This window comes from Anolis sagrei, chromosome 3 (assembly GCF_037176765.1).
Source record: "Anolis sagrei isolate rAnoSag1 chromosome 3, rAnoSag1.mat, whole genome shotgun sequence".
NCBI classification, from domain to species: Eukaryota; Metazoa; Chordata; class Lepidosauria; order Squamata; family Dactyloidae; genus Anolis; species Anolis sagrei.
The window spans coordinates 183,252,228-183,273,286 of NC_090023.1; the positions used below are offsets into that span (position 1 = coordinate 183,252,228).

Below are 21,059 nucleotides of genomic sequence, written 5' to 3' on the forward strand. Positions count from 1 at the left end.
TGTAGTCAAAGCATGCTATGAGGCCCAAGAAGTAGCAGCTGCCAGTTTTCTGGAATGGGATGGTAGCAAGCGAGCTATATTCCTTTACTCACATGTTGATTCACTGCCTGAGTGGGTCAAATGAAGTGCCACGTGATGTGACTTTCTATTTCTTTTATCTAAAAATGGGGAAAACTGAGCCAATGCACTGAATATTTAACATGAGCATTGTTGTTATATGTTACAGACTATCTTTGGTAAGAAAGAATTTTGTGTTCTACATGATAACACGCGGACATTCTTTGCTAAGACGTGTGACAAGGACTTCTGGAGAAACACTTGTGCCAAGATCCTTTTTTCAGCAGGTGGAATTAGTAAAAATAATGTGAACATGGTATGAGTAGTTTATTTTAATTAATCAGACATGTTTGGAACGGCATGACAAATATACTCATGTAGACTCATTTTTCCTTGAAATTGCTGCTCTTTTCCTCCTCCAGAGTCGCATGGATGTCTTTGCATCACATTTACCAGGCTGCACATCTACCAAAAATCTTTTACACTGGGCACAGGTAGATATTTACATTTTTTTAAATTTAATTTTAATACTAATGCATAGGATAAAAGTAATTGTAGAATATAAAAATGAATGAATAAATTGGGTTCACATCTAACTGGAAATCAGTTTTTAATAATTGCTGTCGATGTCATAAACTTATCCAGAGTAATCTCTTCTGCCTGTTCTTTTAAATAGTCTTTATGGGAATGCTGCAGAGATTAGACTTTTAATGAGATTGCCCATTACTGGAGGCTCATGGAATCTGGAGGATTACTGTACACTACGGGGAATGTTTAGGCTGACAATTCTATCATGGCCTTTGTCTGACTATGGGATGGAAAGATGGAAATGGTTATCAATGCAATTGCTCTGCACTGCCCAATTCTGTACTTTGATAGCTATAATTGACCTATAGAAGACCTGAGGGTAATGCAACAAGTTAGATAATGATTAGAGTGTAGATAGTATAGGTGTTGGAGGAAAACGTGACTGGAAATTAACAAGGACTCTTTGTTGTACCTGGTGGAGAAATCCTTCTCAGCCATGGCAGCCCCCTCATGGAATGATCTCCCCTTCTAATTGCCTATATTGAATTATTTTAGGCGTCAAAATGAAAACTTAGCTGTTCAAGACTTTTTGTTATTGTTAACTGCCATCAAGTCAATCTTAACTTATGGTGACGATATGAATGAGAGTCCTCCAACTCATCGTGCCATCAATAACCTGTTCAGATTTTTTTCATACTCAGAGATATGGCTTCCTTGATGGAGTCTAGCCACAGGTTGTGTGATCTCTTTATTTTCCTTCTGTCAGTCTTTTTAATTCTCTAACTTTCAGACCCATACATAGAAAGTGGAAATACATTGGCATGAACAATCATGGCTTGGGCATCCAATGAAGATCTGTTTAGTTTCTTCATAGGTGCCCTCTCAAGTTCTACTCTCCTTCTGAAGTCTCAATTTTGATTGAGCCAAGATATTGTTGATCTTCTCAATGAATGTGTTTAAAATCCTGGTTGATAAAAAAAGTGATCCAAAACTCGTTTCGGATGTAGGGGGTTGCTGGTGGTTCGATTCTAAAGTCAAGATTTTTTCCAAAAAAAAGTCAGAACTTTCAGAAACTTCTGAATTGCTTTGTTAATGGCAGACATGATTGTGCATTATGCAGAAAACAGCACTGGCACTGGGGAAACTCCAGGGCCTTTTCCCTCCCTCATTTTTACACAAATCTTGATAAAACTTGATATGCTGCTACAAGACTTCCTCCTCTGTTAGCATACCAAATTTCAACATGTTAGGACATGTGAGCAAAAAAGAAGTTTCCAGCAATGACTTTATTAATTTCACTTTCTCTCTCCCTCCCAAACACATTTTTCCTTCTGTTAGGAAGGACTGTTAGGACATGTTCAAAATATAGACCCCAGAAAACAGGGAGAGACCCCAATAAAAATAGCAAAGCTTTAGTGGTGAGCAAAAAAGAAGTTTCCAGAAATGGCTTTATTAATGCCACTATCTTCCCACCTCCCAAAGAAACTTTTCCTTCTTTCTCTCTTGTCTCTGTCTCCAAATCCTTCCCCTCTCAAAATCTTCTCTTCTCCCTTGCCTTCCTCCGTTATCCAAAATTCCTTTTTCCTCTGGCTCCAAACCCTTTCTTCCACCCCACATCCAACAACAACAAGCAGCAGCAGCAACAACAGTCCAATCTCCCCTCTTCCTTTCCTGGCTGCCAATGAACCTTCCAGTCATGTGCTGCAAACTATGCTTGGGTAACCACGGAAAAATTTGGTTCTAAACTCGTTTCGTTTTTAGGGGGGCCCTTGCCTTTCGTTTTTTTAAAGAATTCCGAAATTTTCCTTTAAAAAAGTTCGAAATATACGAAATTTCGTAAAATTACGAATTGATTCGTTAATGGCGGCCGAATTACGAAATTAACGAACGAAACCGCCCAAGCCTACTGCAAACCCATCCCCTCCTCAAACAGTAACCTCTGATTGGTAGGGAGGCAAGCAATTTAGGTTTTGCCTCCCAGCAAGCTTAGTTACAGTAAAAATGCTTCATCATAGTTCCGACTCACTTTCACATCCCTGAAGTCAATTGTGCAAGTTGAGTCGAAACACTTGTGGAAACGTGGTGGAAGTCCTTTTGGAAGGCAAAAGCATCCAATTTTTTTCTGAATTACGCCACATCCAAGCGAACCTATCCAACCCTAGTACATAGATCTAGTACTTTATTAATCTTTTAAATCTGATTTAACTCATTATGTTTAATTAGGACCTTATAAAGCTTCGATCGTGCAATCTCACGAGCTGCCACCAAATTATAACGATTGCAGAACAAATATAAATGCTGCAAACCAATATAATGGATCCAATCAATCTCACTGACACCAATATGTAGGGCGGCCACCAACTGTAAAGGGCTAACCAAATTATAAAGGCTTATTTACTCAGAAAGGAACTCTTCTTTTGTTTAACAGGGAGAAGGATATAAACTGTGTAAGTTTTGGCTGTATACTGACTGTTGACTGAGAATTATTGTAACTGTTTCTTCCCCTTGGGTATGCTGCCACCTTTCTATTTTTAGTGCTGAGGAAACCAAGTAACACAATCTGTTTGTTCTTCTTCAGAGGGGTTATATACTTATCTAAGATATTCACACACACAGGCTGGGGTCGTGTGAACTAGAATAAAACTTTTATTAAACATTCTTGAAAATATTCAGGTACAGAATGCTTGTTGGTTTCATAAATAGTACAGTGCTTGAATTAAGTTCCAGTCACAACTTTCAAACTGGGAATTTATATTTTCCCCTTAAACAGATTCTTCCCTACAAACAGCCCAATTCCTCAGGGTCTGTCTAGCAATAGTTCTTCCTAGAAGCAACTATATAGAATCTATACCAAGTTAGACTTCCTTCAATTCTTCACTGCTATTCCTAAACTACAACTGTTCACTCCTAACTGCCAACTCCCATACTAACTCCAAAACACTACTTTTTTCCTGTCAGCTCACTAAAGCTCCGCCCCCTTATTCTACACCAATCCCGGCCATTTCCTGCTGTCTTATTGCCTAGGACACGCCCCCTCTCTGAAACTACTCTTAAGATGGTGTCTCCCTACTCTAAAATGGCCGCTGAGGCTTCGCCATGCCCACTTCCTATCTTTCCAAGCTTTCAGGCTTCTCCAGACCCTGCATCCTGGCTGCTAATAGGTAATGGTTCACCACAGACCTCATCATATTGAGGTCCAATTTGCAGGCAATAGTGGGGAATTTGCCATGTAGCATGGCGAATCTGGTGGGCAGTGAGGGAACCCATCACCCGTGTCCCGCATTGCCTTGTTACCCATCCCACAAGGTGGAGTGTCACTTCCTGGCTTCCCCCCATGCTCACCCCGTTCTTTCCTATGAAAGCCTCCTGTGTTCTCTGGGAAGGATCCTATCCTAGTATGCTGCCAGGATTCTGGAAGGATGGATCCCTGCCAGCATTAGCTGTGTGTCGTCTGATGCCATCCAGCAGGTGTCATCCTCCTAGCATCTTCCAAGCATTCTAGGATGCTAAAATTCACTTATGTGATTAGGTCCTAAGTTAAGATTTTTTTTTTTACTTTTTAAAACTGTTTAACCTGCTATTTTAAAGTTCTTTGTTAGCCTTCCTAATTTTTTTGATATTGTAGGAAAACTGAAATAAATGAATTTCTAAATATTGACCTCATAAGATTTCTGTTATGTTATACACACACCATTCAAACATTATACAAATATATGAACTATATCACACAATTATACATATTCTAATAAAACTAAGATCTGTTTTTCAGTCTACTTTATTTCATTTCTCCAATTTGTAAAACTCAAAACATCTTAAAAAAAACAACAACGTTACCTTCATTTTTTTTTCTCTTTTTAGATAAAGACAAGTGGAGTATTCAAGTCTTTTGATTATGGTTCTGGGAATATCATGAAATATAGTCAGGTAAACAAAGCTTTATTAATCAATTTCTTTAAACAAAAGAAAATGCTCTTTCAGATAAACAAGAATAAAGCAAAAACTATTACATACCAAGTTAATTTTATTTTGAAAGATGGGATCATTGTTTAAGATATATTCAGCTTTGATGTGAAGTAGGGAAGTTCAAAGCAATGTGAAACACTTAGTTATTTTGCGCAATCCCAAGCAAATTAGCCAATACATTACCATATATACCATATAAATCAACCTCATGTATAAGTTTAAAATTATGGATATTAATATGATCCATGGATAAGATGAGAGTAATTCCATGGAGAAGTGAAAACATCAATGCCACCTCATGTCTGGCCATTGCCACCATTTCCTTGCCCAGGAATTCAAAAGGCCAGGAGAAGTACTATGCCAGAGAGAGTAGAGCGTGGTCAGTACTTTCTTAGATTCTCCTAGTAGAGACTAAGCTCTTGCCCTTTGTTACTCTACTCAGAGAAGGAGATGCTTTCTTCTTTGATAAGAGATAAGGTACAGTACTCACATAAACCTGTGGGGAAATAATCCCAAGTTTTTTGGGTCTTTGGCAAAAACTTCTAGACTTATAGATGAATATATAGGGTATTGACCTTGAAGGATCTGGGGGTGGTGACGACCAACAGGGAGCTCTGGCGTGGACTGATCCATGAAGTCATGAAGAGTCGGAAACGACTGAACAAATATACAACAACATATAGGGTATTAGCAATCCAATTAAAATCTCCCTGGTCTTTTATACTTGACTGAAAGTGGACATGTTCAGGATAATTCCATTCCTAGAGAAGCTAAACTTGTGTTCTCCTTCTAGTTGTAGACACGTTTGCTTTAGCAAGCCTTTGAAGATGGATTTCTCCTGAGGCCTTTGATCGTGTGCTATATTGTTTACATTTGCTGATTGATTGTTCCTTTTTCTTTAGGTTGCCCCTCCTGCATACAACATTCAAGAAATGGCTGTACCAATTGCAATATGGAGTGGTGAACGTGACATAATGGCATCACTAAAGGATACTAAACAGTTACTACCTCTTCTTCAGAATCTCATATACTACAAAGAAATCCCTCATTGGATGCATTATGATTTTATTTTCGGGCTTGATGCACGTCAAGAAGTATATGATGAAATAGTTGAAATCATTCAGAATTTCCCCTAAACAGAGTGCTCTGATCAGAATATTTTTTAGGATCAGCAACTAAACTGATTTACTAGACAATTATTATGTTATTTCATAGAATGAATAACTGTTGCAATCAAATCAGGTGTAGAAAACTATTTCAATGCCACAAGCCAAATACCAGTGGAATCAAGTTTCACAGCAAATTCGCTTTCTGCAGCCATGGAAAGTCCATGAGTCATGGAACAAAAAAACTCTATGTGCCACCTGTCATACCTGTATTGTATTTTTCCCCCTTTTTGGAAGATAATAAGACCACCTTTAGAGGTTTTCCTCCTTGTGGTAGTGATGGTGGTAGTCATAAAATGATGTGTCATATGTATCTGTGGAATACAGAATAGAATGTCATCTTCAATTTCTTTTTACCATATGTCTACATTTTATTTATTATGACAGATGAAGACCCAAGCATTTTAATCTTTTGTGTTTTTTATTTGGCTGTATTAATTGAAATACTTTTGGCTTTTGCTGCTTCAAGTTTTGTTCTATGTAATTGCAGATTGTTATCTTAACATTACTATTGACTTGAGGAATGTTAGCACTGATAATAAAGAAACAGATTTTGCACTGATTTCTCATAAGAAAATGAAAGAAAGTCATTTCCAGTTTTCTACAATTGCTCCTGCTAAGTGGTTTTTGGTGGTTCCAAATTATAGCATATACCTAAAAAATATGTCCACTGTGAAAAGTAGTTTTATTTTTTGTTTTTGTTTTTCTAATACAGTAATTGGTTGCTTTTCTTATGAATTAGCCTACATATGATTTGGAAACAATCAGCTCTTCCAGAAAAAATATGGCTAACACTGCTTAGTTCTGAAAGTTGAAAGTCAAAATATACCCTAACTATCTCCTGGCATATTTTGCAGTTAGTTTGGTGAGATTCTGGCCTTCAGGAACATCAGTTCACCTTCTTCAAAACAGTTTTGATCGACAGTATAATTTTTCCAGCTACATTTTTGGAGATATTCTGCTGAAGATAAGCGCATCTTACTATACATATGCTTTCCCTCAACTTCCACACTCTTGTAATGTGAATAAAGTACTACATTGCAGATCTTCATCTTATAACTTTCCCTTTATATACCAAAGAAGAGTTCTTCCAGCAGGTTTCTTTTTGAATGTCTCTAGTAGTCTACACTTGTGTAAACCAACTGAATAAATGGGGTTTACATTTAGGGTTACTGTACACCTAGTTTGACATGGATTCCAGGTATGATGCTTGGTCCCCATCCGGACCTGGATTTCAATCTTTGAGTTTTTAAATATTATTTTATTCATTTTTTCTATATCTATGAAACATTCAATTATACTCAAAAAGGAGAAACTTAAACATAGAAAAATCTAAAGAATAAGATATAGGAGATGTAAAGATGACTTCCTACTTCCATTCTGAGAGGTATACATATATTTGAAATTTTCCTTCTCCTTCCTCTACAAATTTCCCTGATGGTAGTGGCAGTAAAGGAATTACTGAGGTACATCTGAAAGTGAGCTCACATATTCTGACGGTCCACATCTATACTAAGGAGGCTGTTCAGGTCCTGAACCGGTGCTTGGCTGCTGTAACGGTCTGGATGAGGGCGAACAAATTGAAATTGAATCTAGACAAGATAGAGGTACTCCTGGTCAGTCGCAAGGCCAAACAGGGCATAGGGTTACAGCCTGTGTTGGATGGGGTTACACTCCACCTGAAGACGCAGGTTCGGAGCTTGGGTGTGATCTTGAACTCATCGCTGAGCCTGGAACCTCAGGTTTCAGCGGTGACCAGAGGAGCATTCGCACAGTTAAAACTTGTGTGCCAGCTGCGCCCGTACCTTGGGAAGTCTGACTTGGCCACGGTAGTCCACGCTCTGGTTACATCCCGTATAGACTACTGCAACGTTCTCTATGTGGGGTTGCCTTTGAAGACTGCTCAGAAGTTTCAAATGGTCCAACGCTTGGCAGCCAGGTTACTAACAGGAGCGGCACTCAGGGAGCATACAACTCCTCTGTTGTGCCAGCTCCACTGGCTGCCAGTTTGCTACTGGGCACAATTTAAAGTGCTGGCGTTGGCCTATAAAGCCCTAAACGGTTCTGGCCCTACTTACCTCTCCGAACGTATCTCCTCCTATGAACCAACTAGGACACTAGGATATTAAGATCATCTGGGGAGGCCCTGCTCTCAGTCCCGCCTGCATCACAGGCGCGCCTGGTGGGAACGAGAGACAGGGCCTTCTCAGTGGTGGCCCATTGGCTGTGGAACGCCCTTCCTATAGATATCAGATCGGCCCCATCCCTATTGGCGTTTTGAAGGAAAGTGAAGACCTGGCTGTTCGAACAAGCATTCGATTAAGCAGTGTAATGAACATAGGAACACAGATTAATGGATGATGAGATTGGATTCTGATTTTACTGATGAGACGGTAATGATTGTTATATTGATGTTTAATTGTTGAAGATGCCATTGTTTAACTGTCCCATAATTGTTTTATGATGTTTTGCATTGAATTTTGCTGTTGTTAACTGCTTTGAGTCGCCTGAGGGCTGAGAAAGGTGGTATATAAATGAAGCCGTTCAGCAGTGGAACTCTCTGCCCCGGAGTGTGGTGGAGGCTCCTTCTTTGGAAGCTTTTAAACAGAGGCTGGATGGCCATCTGTCAGGGGTGATTTGAATACAATATTCCTGCTTCTTGGCAGGTGGTTGGACTGGATGGCCCATGAGGTCTCTTCCAACTCTTTGATTCTATGATTCTATGATTCTAAGTAAATAAATAAATAAATAAATTGTTATATTGACTGGAAAGCTTTTCCTTTTATACAAATTAAACAAAATGCCAAAACTTCCCAGTATTTTGAGGTGTGGATCCTTCATAAAATAAGAAATGTGTGCATCATGGAACTTATGAAAATGAATAATATATTAATTTTACAAAAACAATTAAGTGAAATTAGAATGTTCATGTAGTATTTAAGGGATTTTTTTAATATAAAAAACTACTTGCTCATTCCCAACTTGGCATGTTATGAATTATTATTTCTGTATAGAAATGATTTTCAATTGTATCCTATGTTAGAACAACTCAGGGCCATAGCTGGGGGGGGGGTTAAGAGTTCTAACCGCCCCCCAAAAGGGTTCTAATCCCCTCCCAAAAAACCTGGTTTACTCAAGAATTTAACTGTTTAACCAAGTTATGAGTAAACCAGGTTTCTTTTTTAACCTGACACCTTTGAGGGCAGGGTTTAACTGTTAACCCCCCCCCCCTGCTATGGCCCTAGAACAACTCAATAAAGTCACCATTTCAAGTAAAGAAAACAGAGCTCGCTTGATTGTCATTCAGACCATGTAACTTCATATGAAAATGAACTCTTAGCTGAAATGCCATATGACACATTTTAAGATTAGGAACTACAGAGCCTCTCTTTTCCTGCATTAGGAAATAAATGATAATTTTGAAATTTTAGGTTTCCCCCCCTGATAGTTAATATATTATAGCATTTTTCTTATCTATCTGCTAATGAGCAACTTGAGATCATTGGGCAGAGAGGGAGACATTTTGGAAGAACAATTGAATTTTATTCTTGCTATCCCGTGTAAAAGTGACAGGCTCAGCTCCACCCATGCTGTTGGCACTCAGTTTATTTAAGAACAGGTAAGTGCTAGCCTCAGAAGACCTAGGTTCATTCTTGTATAATTACATGCTCTGTAAATCTCTATAATCCAAATACATGCTCTCAGAAAGCTTTTGATGTTAAAAAAAATGTGTGGTTGCGACAGAGTGAAATTCTCCATCACTGGGGATATCCCAGTGAATAGCATGAAATCCTGATAGAAAATGGTTATTACTTGAAGGCAAATAGAATTCCTCATGGAATCAAGACAGGTAAATTTGCAACCTTCTGGATTTGAATAATTGACTGATGGTGATGTTAATTGCTGTCGCGAAGATTTTTTGTAATTTTTTCTCGGACTCAGACAAAAAATATGCTTCAACCTGTAACTCATCAGGCAGGGAAACAACTTCCAAATTCAAGAATAGGTAAAAACAACGCAGGAGTTGCTTGGAACATAGTATCATAGTACCCTATGATACTTCACCTTGTTGATGGGAAGCTTCCCACCGGAGTGGAAATCATCTATTGGACAGAGGGCAAGCTATTCAACCTCAGCAGACTGAAAGCCAAAACCAAGGTTACAACAACATCTGTTATAGAACTCCAGTATGCTGATGACAACGTCGTCTGTGTGCATTCAGAAGAAGATCTACAAGCCACTCTAAACACCTTTGCAGAAGCATACGAGAAGCTCGGCCTGTCATTGAACATTGAAAAAAACCAAGGTTCAGTTCCAGCAGACACCAGCCAACCCCTCTCCAATGCCAACGATACAACTTAATGGTGTGACATTAGAAAATGTTGATCATTTCTGCAACCTTGGCAGCTACCTCTCCACCAAAGTCAACATCGACACCAAAATACACCACCCCCTGAGCTCTGCGAGTGCAGCATTTTTCCGAATGAAGCAGGGAGTGTTTGAGGACCAGGAAATCCGTAGGGATACCAAGGTGCTTGTTTATAGAGCCATTGTCCTCCCAACCCTGCTATATGCCTGTGAGACATGGACTGTCTACAGACATCACATGCAACTCCTGGAACGATTCCATCAGTGCTGCCTCTGGAAAATCCTGCAAATCTCTTGGGAAGACAGGCGGACAAACGTCAGCGTGCTGGAAGAAGCAAAGACCACCAGCATTGAAGCGATGGTCCTCTGCCACCAACTCTGCTGGACCGGCCACGTTGTCCGGATGCCCGACCACCGTCTACCAAAGCAGTTGCTCTACTCCGAACTCAAGAATGGAAAATGGAATGTTGGTGGACAGGAAAAGAGATTTAAAGATGGGCTCAAAGCCAACCTTAAAAACTCTGGCATAGACACTGAGAATTGGGAAGCCCTGGCCCTTGACCGCTCCAGCTGGAGGTCAGCTGTGACCAGCAGTGCTGCAGAATTTGAGGAGGCACGAATGGAGGGCGAAAGGGAGAAGCGTGCCAAGAGGAAGGCACGTCAAGCCAACCCCGACCAAGACCGCCTTCCACCTGGAAACCAATGCCCTCACTGCGGAAGAAGATGCAGAGCAAGAATAGGGCTCGACAGTTTACCCTATCGGTGCCAGTTAGCATCACCACATGACCTTTTCTGGCCAATAAAATTATTTCCCCCTTGTGCAATCCCAGAGCAGTCTCTAGAGGCCATTGATGATCAGACACCCTTTTAAAAAACATTATATATATTCCTGAAGTCATGCAGATGGAAGTAAAAAGGGAGGACTATAAAGAGAGCAAAAGTTTTAAAATTATATATAGGCCTTAGTTCTTGTCTAAACTTAGAGATTTCCCAGCAGCATGACAGGACATCAAAGTCCTGCACAGCATTTAAAGTTCAATTATACTACGTTACAAAAATTGAAAAATATTCTGTTCCTGGTTTGAAAGTGTTATTTCCTGTTGAAAGTAGTCGTTATACTCCAAAGCCCTCATTTTTATGGCTTCTATAAATTATGTTTAATTGTTTGCGACTCTATGAGATATTCATTGAAAAGCTAAAGAAAAACATGCTGCAGGATATCCTGCAAAAACAAAAATTTTCAGTTTAATATACCTTTCCCCATGTTTTTATGATAGGACCAATTAGGAAATGACATTTATAACCCAGAAACAAAAATTGTGTTACATGCAAGGTAAATTACATAGGAATTGGAACAACTGGACAACGAGACTGGACAATGTTTTTATTAGGAGACGTAATTGATGTACATTTTTAATACTATTGTTATGGTTTTATATTGTGTGCTTATGCTTTTAAATGTTTTATGGTGTATTGGGCATTGAATCGTTGCCTCTGTAAACCGCCCTCAGTTGCCTGAGGGCTGAGAAGGGTGGTATACAAATACAGTAAAGAAATAAATAATAAATACATATTGAAGTCAAGCTGGAGACTTCTAGAATCAAGTCATGAACAAAGACTAAACAGGCTAACTTTCAAGAAAATGGTAAATCACACAATTGGATTGCCTTGCTACATCTTGGCTAGTTTGGTCAACAAGTGAATATAAAGTGACAGAATCCTTGATTGAAATCATAAAGTTCCCCTCTAGATGTTAGACTGTTGCCTCCTTCATTCCTCCTTGTTGATCGTGCTGGATGGAACTGAAGATGTGGAGTGTCTAACAATATCTAAAACATTACAGGTTTCCTAGTGTCTGTATTCAATTTTTTGAACACATAAACACACAAACACACAAAGAAGTCATTTCACAGTGTTCACTGGGGCTTAGTTCCATGAAGGTGGAAACAGGATCGCAATGAACACATTCAGGAATTGAGAAGAAACACTCTCAAAGACCCATTTTGTGGAGCTTGATGACATATTCAAAGGTTCTGAAGATACCGTACTACAAATGCCGAAGATGGGAGGGCAAAAAGAAAGAAAAGAGAGGAAATGCTTTTTAAAAGACTTTAAGGTGAGTATCTGCTATGTGGAAAAGCCTGCTAATTCAAATTCTTATATCTGGAAATTTCTAATAATTTACAAAAATTTCATATCTAATATTTTGAAAAATCAGTTTTGAAAATTATTATTATTATTATTATTATTATTATTATTATTATTAACTTTATACCCTGCTAGCATCTCCCGAAGGACTTGATGCAGCTTATACAGGCCAAGGCCTCAATAAAAGCAACAGCATAACAAAACATGTAACTTAAAGCAAATCAACAATAAAACAATAGCAATAAACAATAAAAACAATACACCACGACACAATAAAACTAGGACTGGGCCAAATGTAAAGGGTACATATTAAAAAGTGCTGGGTGTGACAGATGGTATCTCGGAATTTAGGGTAAGTGCAGTGTGCAGACAATCTTAAAACTCTGATAAAGTGCTTCTGGGACATATTGCTGGAGTTCCTATTCTGGAAGGGCACATCAGAACAGCCAGGTCTTCAAGCTCTTCCTAAACGTAGGGGCTTGTCTGATGTCTTTGGGGAGGGTGTTCCAAAGTTGGGGGGCTACCACAGAAAAGGCCCTGTCCCGCGTCCCCACCAAACACGCCTGCAACGCAGGTGGAATCGTGAGCAGGGTCTCTCCAGATGAGCAAAGAGAACGCATGGGTTCATAAACGGAGATGTGGTCATGCAGGTAGGCAGGTCCCAAACCGTTTAGGGCTTTGTAGGTAAGCACTTGCACCTTGAATTGGGTTCGGAAAATAAACGGCAGCCAATGTAGTTCCATGAACAGGAGGGTTGAACCAATTTAAATTGAGTGTAATATTTTTCTACTTCTTAGGTTGCCAAATCAAATGAATTTAAATATTTTGACTGTGGAATGAACATCAAAGCAATATACAGCTTGATAATAACAAAGAGGTTGTAATCGTGAACTGTTTAATATTCCAATGAGTGATTTTGTCTGCTGGTTACAAAACGTGGTACACATATAACTATCCAACGGCTCTGCTTTGAACTGCTGTCTTGCTCTCTCTGTTCTGCTACTGTGACCAGCTTACTGAAATATTTCCATGCCACCATGCCAATTTTCTTCCTTCTCCATTAGTGCTAATAATGAGTAAAGCTATCTTGTTGCTAATCTGACCCATATGCAAAATGTTATTCAGCTTATCAAAATTACCCTTTTATGTTTATCAAATTTATCTTCTGGATCATGGGAGTTTAAAAATGTTGGGATCATGTAGTGAGAAAGAAACAGAGTAATAAACCGAAGCATTTCTTTCTCTCAGAGTAGAAAACTTGTCCTGTACCAATTCCCTATTTGAGAATCAGAGTATTGATAATTTCATAAGAGGTTCTTCTGCTCTTTTCCTGAGAACCTAGATGTTATCTTAATTTGGGGTTTGTAAGATGAACTTTCCCATATTACATATAGGTAAACATAAACAACATTCCTACTCTGCTATTGTCACCATTTCGCAATAGATAGAGTAGATATCATGTCTAGCTTGAAGGAAAATATATTTGTGGTACACAATAAACATGATTTTACTTTACAAATTTATTCATATTAGGTCCTCCAATATATTGTGGATGTTTACTTAGATGAATGTCCAAGGCTCTTGTGTATCCATAGAAAGGTGACGAATGCAAACCATATCAGGGAACAGCTTAGGAACTGAAGGTACACAATAGAGAGATCCAGCTATACAGAGTAATTGATATCATGGAACTAGATGGTTCTAGAAAATGTTCCCAATGGACTTATGCAGTCCATTTCCCATATTTTTAATCAGGTATTTTTCATTAGAGGTGTAAATAACATTCCCCAATTTTTGTATGTTTGATTTTTGTGTGTGTGCATCAGGAGCAACTTGAGAAACTGCAAGGTACTTCTGCTGTGAGAGAATTGGCCATCTGCAAGGACATTGCCCAGGGGATGCTCGGATGTTTTGATGTTTTACCATCCTTGTGGGAGGCTTCTCTCATGTCCCCGCATGGGGAGCTGGAGCTAACAAAGGGAGCTCATCCATTCTCTCCCTGGATGCAAACCTCTGACCTGTTGGCAGAGGCGGCCCTAGGTAATTTTCAATGGTAAGCAAATAGTATCCCCCCCCCCCCAACCAATCACTGATATATATTTTCTGTTCGTCGTGGGAGTTCTGTGTGCCATATTTGGTGCAATTCCATCATTGGTGGAGTTCAGAATGCTATCTGATTGTAGGTGAACTATACATCCCAGTAACTACAACTCGCATATGTCAAGGTCTATTTTCCCCCAAGAGCGCCTCAAGAGCACCCCTGGGCAAAATAAACTATACTGCAAATGCTTACTTTGCGTAATGGGTTGAGCTGCCCCTGCCTGTTGGTCTTCAGTCCTGCCCACACAAGGGTTTAACCCATTGCACCACTGGGGGTTCCATGGTATGTTTGATGAGAAAGACATGTTGTCCATCTAAACTGGTTGTTGCTAAGTTTTGAATCTCTTGCATAAGTTATTTTTATTTTCTGTAAAGGGAAAGGAACTTGAAGTTAGCAGCCAAATTTTCAAGTGTCATGATTATTTTTTCTTTCATTTGTAGAGAAAAAAGGTTCAACACGCCTTTCCACAAAAGTACAGGACCTCTCTCCAAATTTTTATTCTTGCAATCCTACAATCTGAGTTGTGACTTCATCATACAGGTTTTTTAAGCATTCAAGGGATTTCCCTGCTAGTCCAGCGACTGATGGGCATGGTGCCCATCACACAATATCGAAGTCAGAAAAGGGACCAATCTGGGAACCATCAATAATTTGGGCCATTGACTTGGCTTCAAAAAGTTTGAGTGCTCAATGTCTGTTATTCGTTGTTTAATCTGGGATTTGGTTTGGTCATATCCCATGCTGGTTAATAGTTCTGGGGATAGATCCAGAGCTGCAATTTTGCCTACTATCTCCCTTTGCCAACTGGATTGAAAGTTGTCCTTCATAATGAGAGGTGCAAGGCCCAGAGGAGAGAGGGATAGTCTGAGCCAGTAATTCAATATTACCACCCACACCCTGGCCTCACCTCTCAAGGAGCCAGCCTCCAGGCATAGGGTGGCATTGGAGACACACCTTGGTACACCTTAAGCCGATCTTAACAATTTGGATTGAACAGTCTCCAGTGGGGCGATGTCAGAAAAGGGACCAATCTGGGAACCATCAATAATTTGGGCCATTGACTTGGCTTCAAAAAGTTTGAGTGCGGCAGGTATAAAGTGCCCCCTTTTGACTTCAGGTATTTTAGTATGGCAGATGAACTCCTTTGTGGATTCTCTGCCACATAAACTGCATATGCTTTTCTGCTGTTGGAAGAGTGGAGGACTACCCCCAGATATTTGAATCATGGGACTTGCTCGATATTATTTCCGTCTATACTCTAGTGGTGAAGTGGCAAACAGTGGTCCAGTGGCAAACACCATAATTTTTGTTTTCTGGTAGTTAAGTTGTAACTGATTCCCCCTACAATATTGTGCCAATGCTTTCAGAGCTCTTTTGAGGCCTATTGGTGTTCTTAAAATCAGAGCTTCATCATCACCATAAAGTAGGGTGGAGATATGTTTCCCTATGAGTTTTGGAGGGTGAAACTCCATGTTGTGCAATTGGTCCACCATAGAGTTGATGTATAGGTTGAATAATTATAGGGCTAAGATGCAGCCTTGCTTGACTCCTTTCTATGTGCTAACCGTGTTGTGAGGTGGCCTTGAGGGTTGCATCTTATTTTGAGAGACGTCCCTTCATGGAGTTGACAGATAAGATGGAGAAGCCATCTCTCGATTGAGGTGCCTTCCAATTTTTCCCTGAAGACTAAAATATCTGGAGTCCTCCACAGTTAACCAACCTCAACATCATTCCCTCCACTGCTGCCGAACACCAAATCGAGACTGCGTCAGCTGGAAGTCCCTGAACTACCTCAGGGGTGGAAGGATGCTCCAATGGGTCTGCTATGCTGAACACACTTTTTGGCACCACTTGGCAGCCTCCCTAGTGATCTCCCTATCCCTGTGCCATGACTAGTCCTCTAACCATGACACTTCATTACCATGTACTAATGGAGATGTAAGGACATTGCATTCATTGGGTTTTGCTATCTATAGAGGGAGCGGGTTCATCCTTAACTGGCCGTAGAATCTGATTTGCTTAACTCTGAACATTTAAACCAGTTATGAATTGAGAATGATTCTTCTGTGAGATGTGTGTTGGTCAAAATTAGTTAGGCTTGAGACCAGCTATTTCCTCACTGTTTTCCTCCTTTCCTTCTGTTTCTGAACATACTTTATGAGAGTGTAGGATAAAGAAAAACCAGGCAAATGTATCTGTCTCTGTCTCCCCTGTCCCAACTACATTTCCACAAGCACCATATGTTCTGTTTGCTCCTTGTGCCTCTGCCTTGGTTCCTCTTGTCCAAAACCACCTTCTTTCTCCACTTAAAATATTGTTTTTCTCCTGTATCACAACAGTGGCTTAATAGTCCTTTCAGTCCCTTGAGTTGACTTGCAGAGTGTTTTTTATCTCTAGGGATGTCCCCCACATCTGTGTCCATAGACTCCCTTGTGGGACACCCCCAAAAACAAAGGGGGTTGCTATTTTTGCCCAAGCCATTGGACATTAAACAATGCTACTGAAACTGCTACTCCTCTTAATCCATTTGTTGCCTGAAGAGGGTATTTTGCTTTGTTGAATGATGAGCATCAAGAAGTCCACCATTAAACAGCAACCCAAAATGTTGCTTCAAAAGGTCCTATTCATGGATTACAAGTGAAATAGTAAGTGAGAGAGCAGTGGATAACAGTTCTGACTGAACTATTATCTCACCATTAGTAACATCTTCCTTGCCATTTTTACTAAAACCAGATCTGTCACCCAACTGATCCTGTTATTTTTGTAAATAACTCAAAATTATCTAGTGGGTGTGTTATACTATTGTTTTATCAGGTAAGCTTCCCTGCCCTAGTTCTCTTCTTAATTATCCTGGTGTATGTTTATTAAAAGATCCTTATACACGTGGATATAATTACGTGTTGGCAGGCTTCCTTCATTCTATTACCTTGCTGTCCATTCTAAGCCTTATTCTTCACCCGCTCAAGATTCAAGATATACAGGAGAACAGCAACAAGTAAGCCAAAACTTTTCTTCTAATAATTTCAATGCTATTGTGGAGATTATGCTTGGTATGAAATATAATTTTAAGAGTTGGCATATCAATCTATTCTTGTACAATACTTGTTACAGACTGTGGGAAGTGAAGGTTAAGAAATACCTTTATTTTGTTTTATTCTATACTCTAATGCAGTGTTTCTCAACCTTCCTAATGCCGTGACCCCTTGATAGTCCCTCATGTTGTGGTGACCCCCAACCATAATATTGTTTTTGTTGCTACTTCATAGCAGTCATTTTGCTACTGTTAGAAATCATAATGTAAATATCAGATATGCAAGATGTATTTTCATTCACTGGCCCAAACTGGGCACAAATACCCAATGCAACCATATGTAAATGCTAGAGGGGTTGGGGGAGGATTGATTTTGTAATTTGGGAGTTGTAGTTGCTGGGATTTATAGTTCACCTATAATCAAAGAGCATTCTGAACTCCACCAGTGATGGATTTGAACCTAATTTGCCACACAGAACTCCCATGACCAATGGAAACACTGGAAGGGTTTGGTGGGTATTGACCTTGAGTTTGGGAGTTGTAGTTCACCTATATCCAGACAGCACTGTGGACTCACGCAATGGTGGATCTGGACCAAACTTGGCACAAATACTCAATATGTGCAAATGTGAACACTGGTGGAGCTTGGGGAAAATAGACCTTGACTTTTGGGAGTTGTAGTTGCTGGGATTTATAGTTCATTACAATCAAAGAACATTCTGAATTCCACCAACGATAGAATTGGCTCAAACTTCCCACATGGAATTCCCATGACCATCAGAAAATATTGTGTTTTCTGATGGTCTTTGGTGACCCCTCTGACACCCCTTCACGACCCTCTCAGGGGTCCCAACCCCCAGGTTGAGAAACACTGCTCTAATGTTACCTTTTGGAGGAAATATTGGACAGCAGAAGATTTGCACTGAGCACCGATAAAGACTGCTAGTCCAAAGGAATTTGATTTCTATTTGCATGAAAAATGGGATGAAACCTTGAGCCATCTTTATAAAATTTTGCCACTAACTTGGCAAATTTACCTCTCTGTATCATGGATTTTATTTGGATTATTTGAATTGAGCCGAATCTCACTAACTCACTTCTTTAAGAAAATGCATTGAACTGAGTTTTAAACCAGATTCGTAGGTTTTTAGATTATGCCCTTATTTCACCAAAGTGCAACTTTATATAGACTAATTCTGGTTTTTAATTTCATGAAATGAAAGAAAATTCAGTGTTAATGTTGTCGCAAAAGGGTCATTCATCCCTCCATATTTTTATGATGATGATGATGATGGTTATTATTATTATTTTAAGACATACACATACATAAACACAACAGTTACAATTCCCACCAACACCACGAGGATTATTTTCTTTCCCATATTAATCCTTTTGGAGGATCTAAATCCTTCTAGATTTAGATACTGTATAACATTTGTATTCTATTTCTTATGGCCTGATCTCCAGACTTATTCATAATATAATTCTTGGCCTGGTTCCATCTTTCCTCAACTTCTTGCATTCTATTTTCATCACATTTTGAATCATTTAATTTTACATCCATAATTTCATATTCCATTTGGTCTACCATATACTGATACCATTTATTTACAGTCCACTTTGATTTGTCTTTCCATCCCAATACTATTACTGCTTGTGTGCACTCAATTATTGCTTCCTTTATTTCCCTGTAATTTCCCATTCCCTCTTTTTGTACTAAGACCAACATTTTTTTGTTATAATCCAATCAGTCTCTAATATTTGGTTTCTGATTAAAATTATTAGGCATGGCATATCAGATTTTGAAAATTTAACAGAAATACCTTTTTTAACTAAATGGTATCTTAACAGTACAGTATATAATATTTCTCTACATGAAAATGATTTTGGAAGTAACTTTAATTTTCTTTGGTGACAAACCTAAAATACAAATTTGCGATTTTTCCATTCTTCATTAAATGTTAAAAAATTTGTATGCAATCAAATTTACACTTAGAGATCTGTGAAGTCACTTCTAAAATTTAAGAAGTTACAGTTCCGAATTCCAAAAATAGTTACTTCTACTGTTTAAAAATTAAATGGAATTATGTTACTTCCTCATTATTCAGAATTTTTTTTACTAGTAGGTTGTTATTCAGAGTACTAAAAATACTTGAAGGTTGTTTGTTGTGAAATCTGATTTTTTCCAACCAGACAGTCTGTTTATGCCCAAAAGAATTACAATATTTAGTTCAGAGAGAAATAGCATGTGACTATGGGGCTGCATATGGCCACTCAATCTTGTGCCCCACCCCCATTTTTCAACCTTTTCAACTTACAGTTTACTTCCTAATTGAAAATAAAAGATGTTTCCTAGGATTAAAATGTCATTTACCCAAACAGCAATGGTCAAATTATTTTCTATGTACCATTTTGATTTTAAGTAAAAGGGTTATGACCATCCCTTTGAAGTCCTGGAAGACCCTCAGCCTCTACTGTCTTTCTGGTAGTTCCCTGACCCAAACCTAGCCTTAATGGCATCTAAATTGAGTTCTTCAATTTACCTTGGCATTTTCCTGTTTATACAGGATGTTTGAGGCTAACTAATTACATTTTTGCAATTTTCATTCATTAGTATGTATATGCAGCTCTCTTCCTTCCTAGGGAAATGACTCAGTGGTGAGCAAAGATCTCTGGATCCTTCCAGATATTCCTCTGAATTGTAGTTTCTATACTGATGATGGAGAAGAATTGTTTCTCTTCTTTACAGGTTGCCTGGTAGAGAAAACAATTCATAGAATAATAATAATAATAATAATAATAATAATAATAATAATAATAATCTTTATTTGTACCCCGCTCCATCTCCCCAATGGGGACTCGGTGCGGCTTACATGAGGCCAAGCCCTAAACAACAGTTACATTAAATAAAACAAAACTGAAAACACAAATAATAAACAATAATAACACAATTACATAAAACAAAAGACAACATAGCAATATAAAATTACAATAAACACAATCACGGTAACATGGGCGAGCTACATGTAATGGATAAAAGAAAATTGGGTAGAAACAGATTAAAAACTCAGGTGAGATAAATATGAGATAAACAAGGACAGATTATTTGCAGAGGAGAACTCGTTTTAATGGAGGTCGTGGAGCAAAACTTTCCTATGGGGGAATGCAATCCAATAACAAACCCGTTAAACTAAACACTAGTATGAGGATGTAGATCTACTCATCAAATGCGCAGTGGAAGAGCCAGGTTTTGAGGTTCTTTTTAAAGGTTTCTAGGGTAGGGGCTTTCCTAATCTCTCCAGGGAGTGAGTTCCAGAGTTGGGGAGCCACAGAGGAAAATGCTCTCTCCCTTGTACTCACCAAGTGAGTCTGAGAGACTGGCGGGGGTGAAAGAAGGGCTTCCCCAGAAGAATGGAGGGCCCGAAATGGTTCATGGAGACAGATACGGTCATGGAGGTAGGCAGGTCCCAAACCGTTTAGGGCTTTATAGGTGATAACCTGCACCTTGAATTGGGACCAGAAAATAAATGGCAGCCCGTGGAGCCTCTTTAAACAGGGGGGTTGACCGCTCCCTATAAGTTGCCCCAATTATTAATCTGGCTGCTGAACGTTGGACAAGTTGTAATTTCCAGGCCGTCTTCAAGGGTAGCCCCACATAGAGAGCATTACAGTAATCCAATCTAGAGGTAACCAAGGC

General features: G+C 39.1%; 2 protein-coding genes across 2 annotated transcripts in view; both read left to right on the forward strand.

Moving 5' to 3' along the window:
• Window positions 1–6,044, forward strand: part of LOC132771122 (lipase member M-like) — a 28,537-nt gene extending 22,493 nt beyond the window's left edge. Inside the window, exons 7-10 of the mRNA XM_060768770.2 lie at window positions 227–373; window positions 480–551; window positions 4,444–4,509; window positions 5,451–6,044. Of these exons, the coding sequence (XP_060624753.2) occupies window positions 227–373; window positions 480–551; window positions 4,444–4,509; window positions 5,451–5,684 (519 nt within the window). The 3' untranslated portion in view covers window positions 5,685–6,044. The remainder of the gene's footprint in view (window positions 1–226; window positions 374–479; window positions 552–4,443; window positions 4,510–5,450) is intronic.
• An 11,205-nt stretch (window positions 6,045–17,249) lies between these two features.
• LOC132771121 (lipase member M-like) overlaps window positions 17,250–21,059 on the forward strand; it is a 41,983-nt gene continuing 38,173 nt past the window's right edge. The window contains exon 1 of the mRNA XM_060768769.2: window positions 17,250–17,326. The gene's annotated coding sequence lies outside the window, so the exon portion shown is untranslated. The remainder of the gene's footprint in view (window positions 17,327–21,059) is intronic.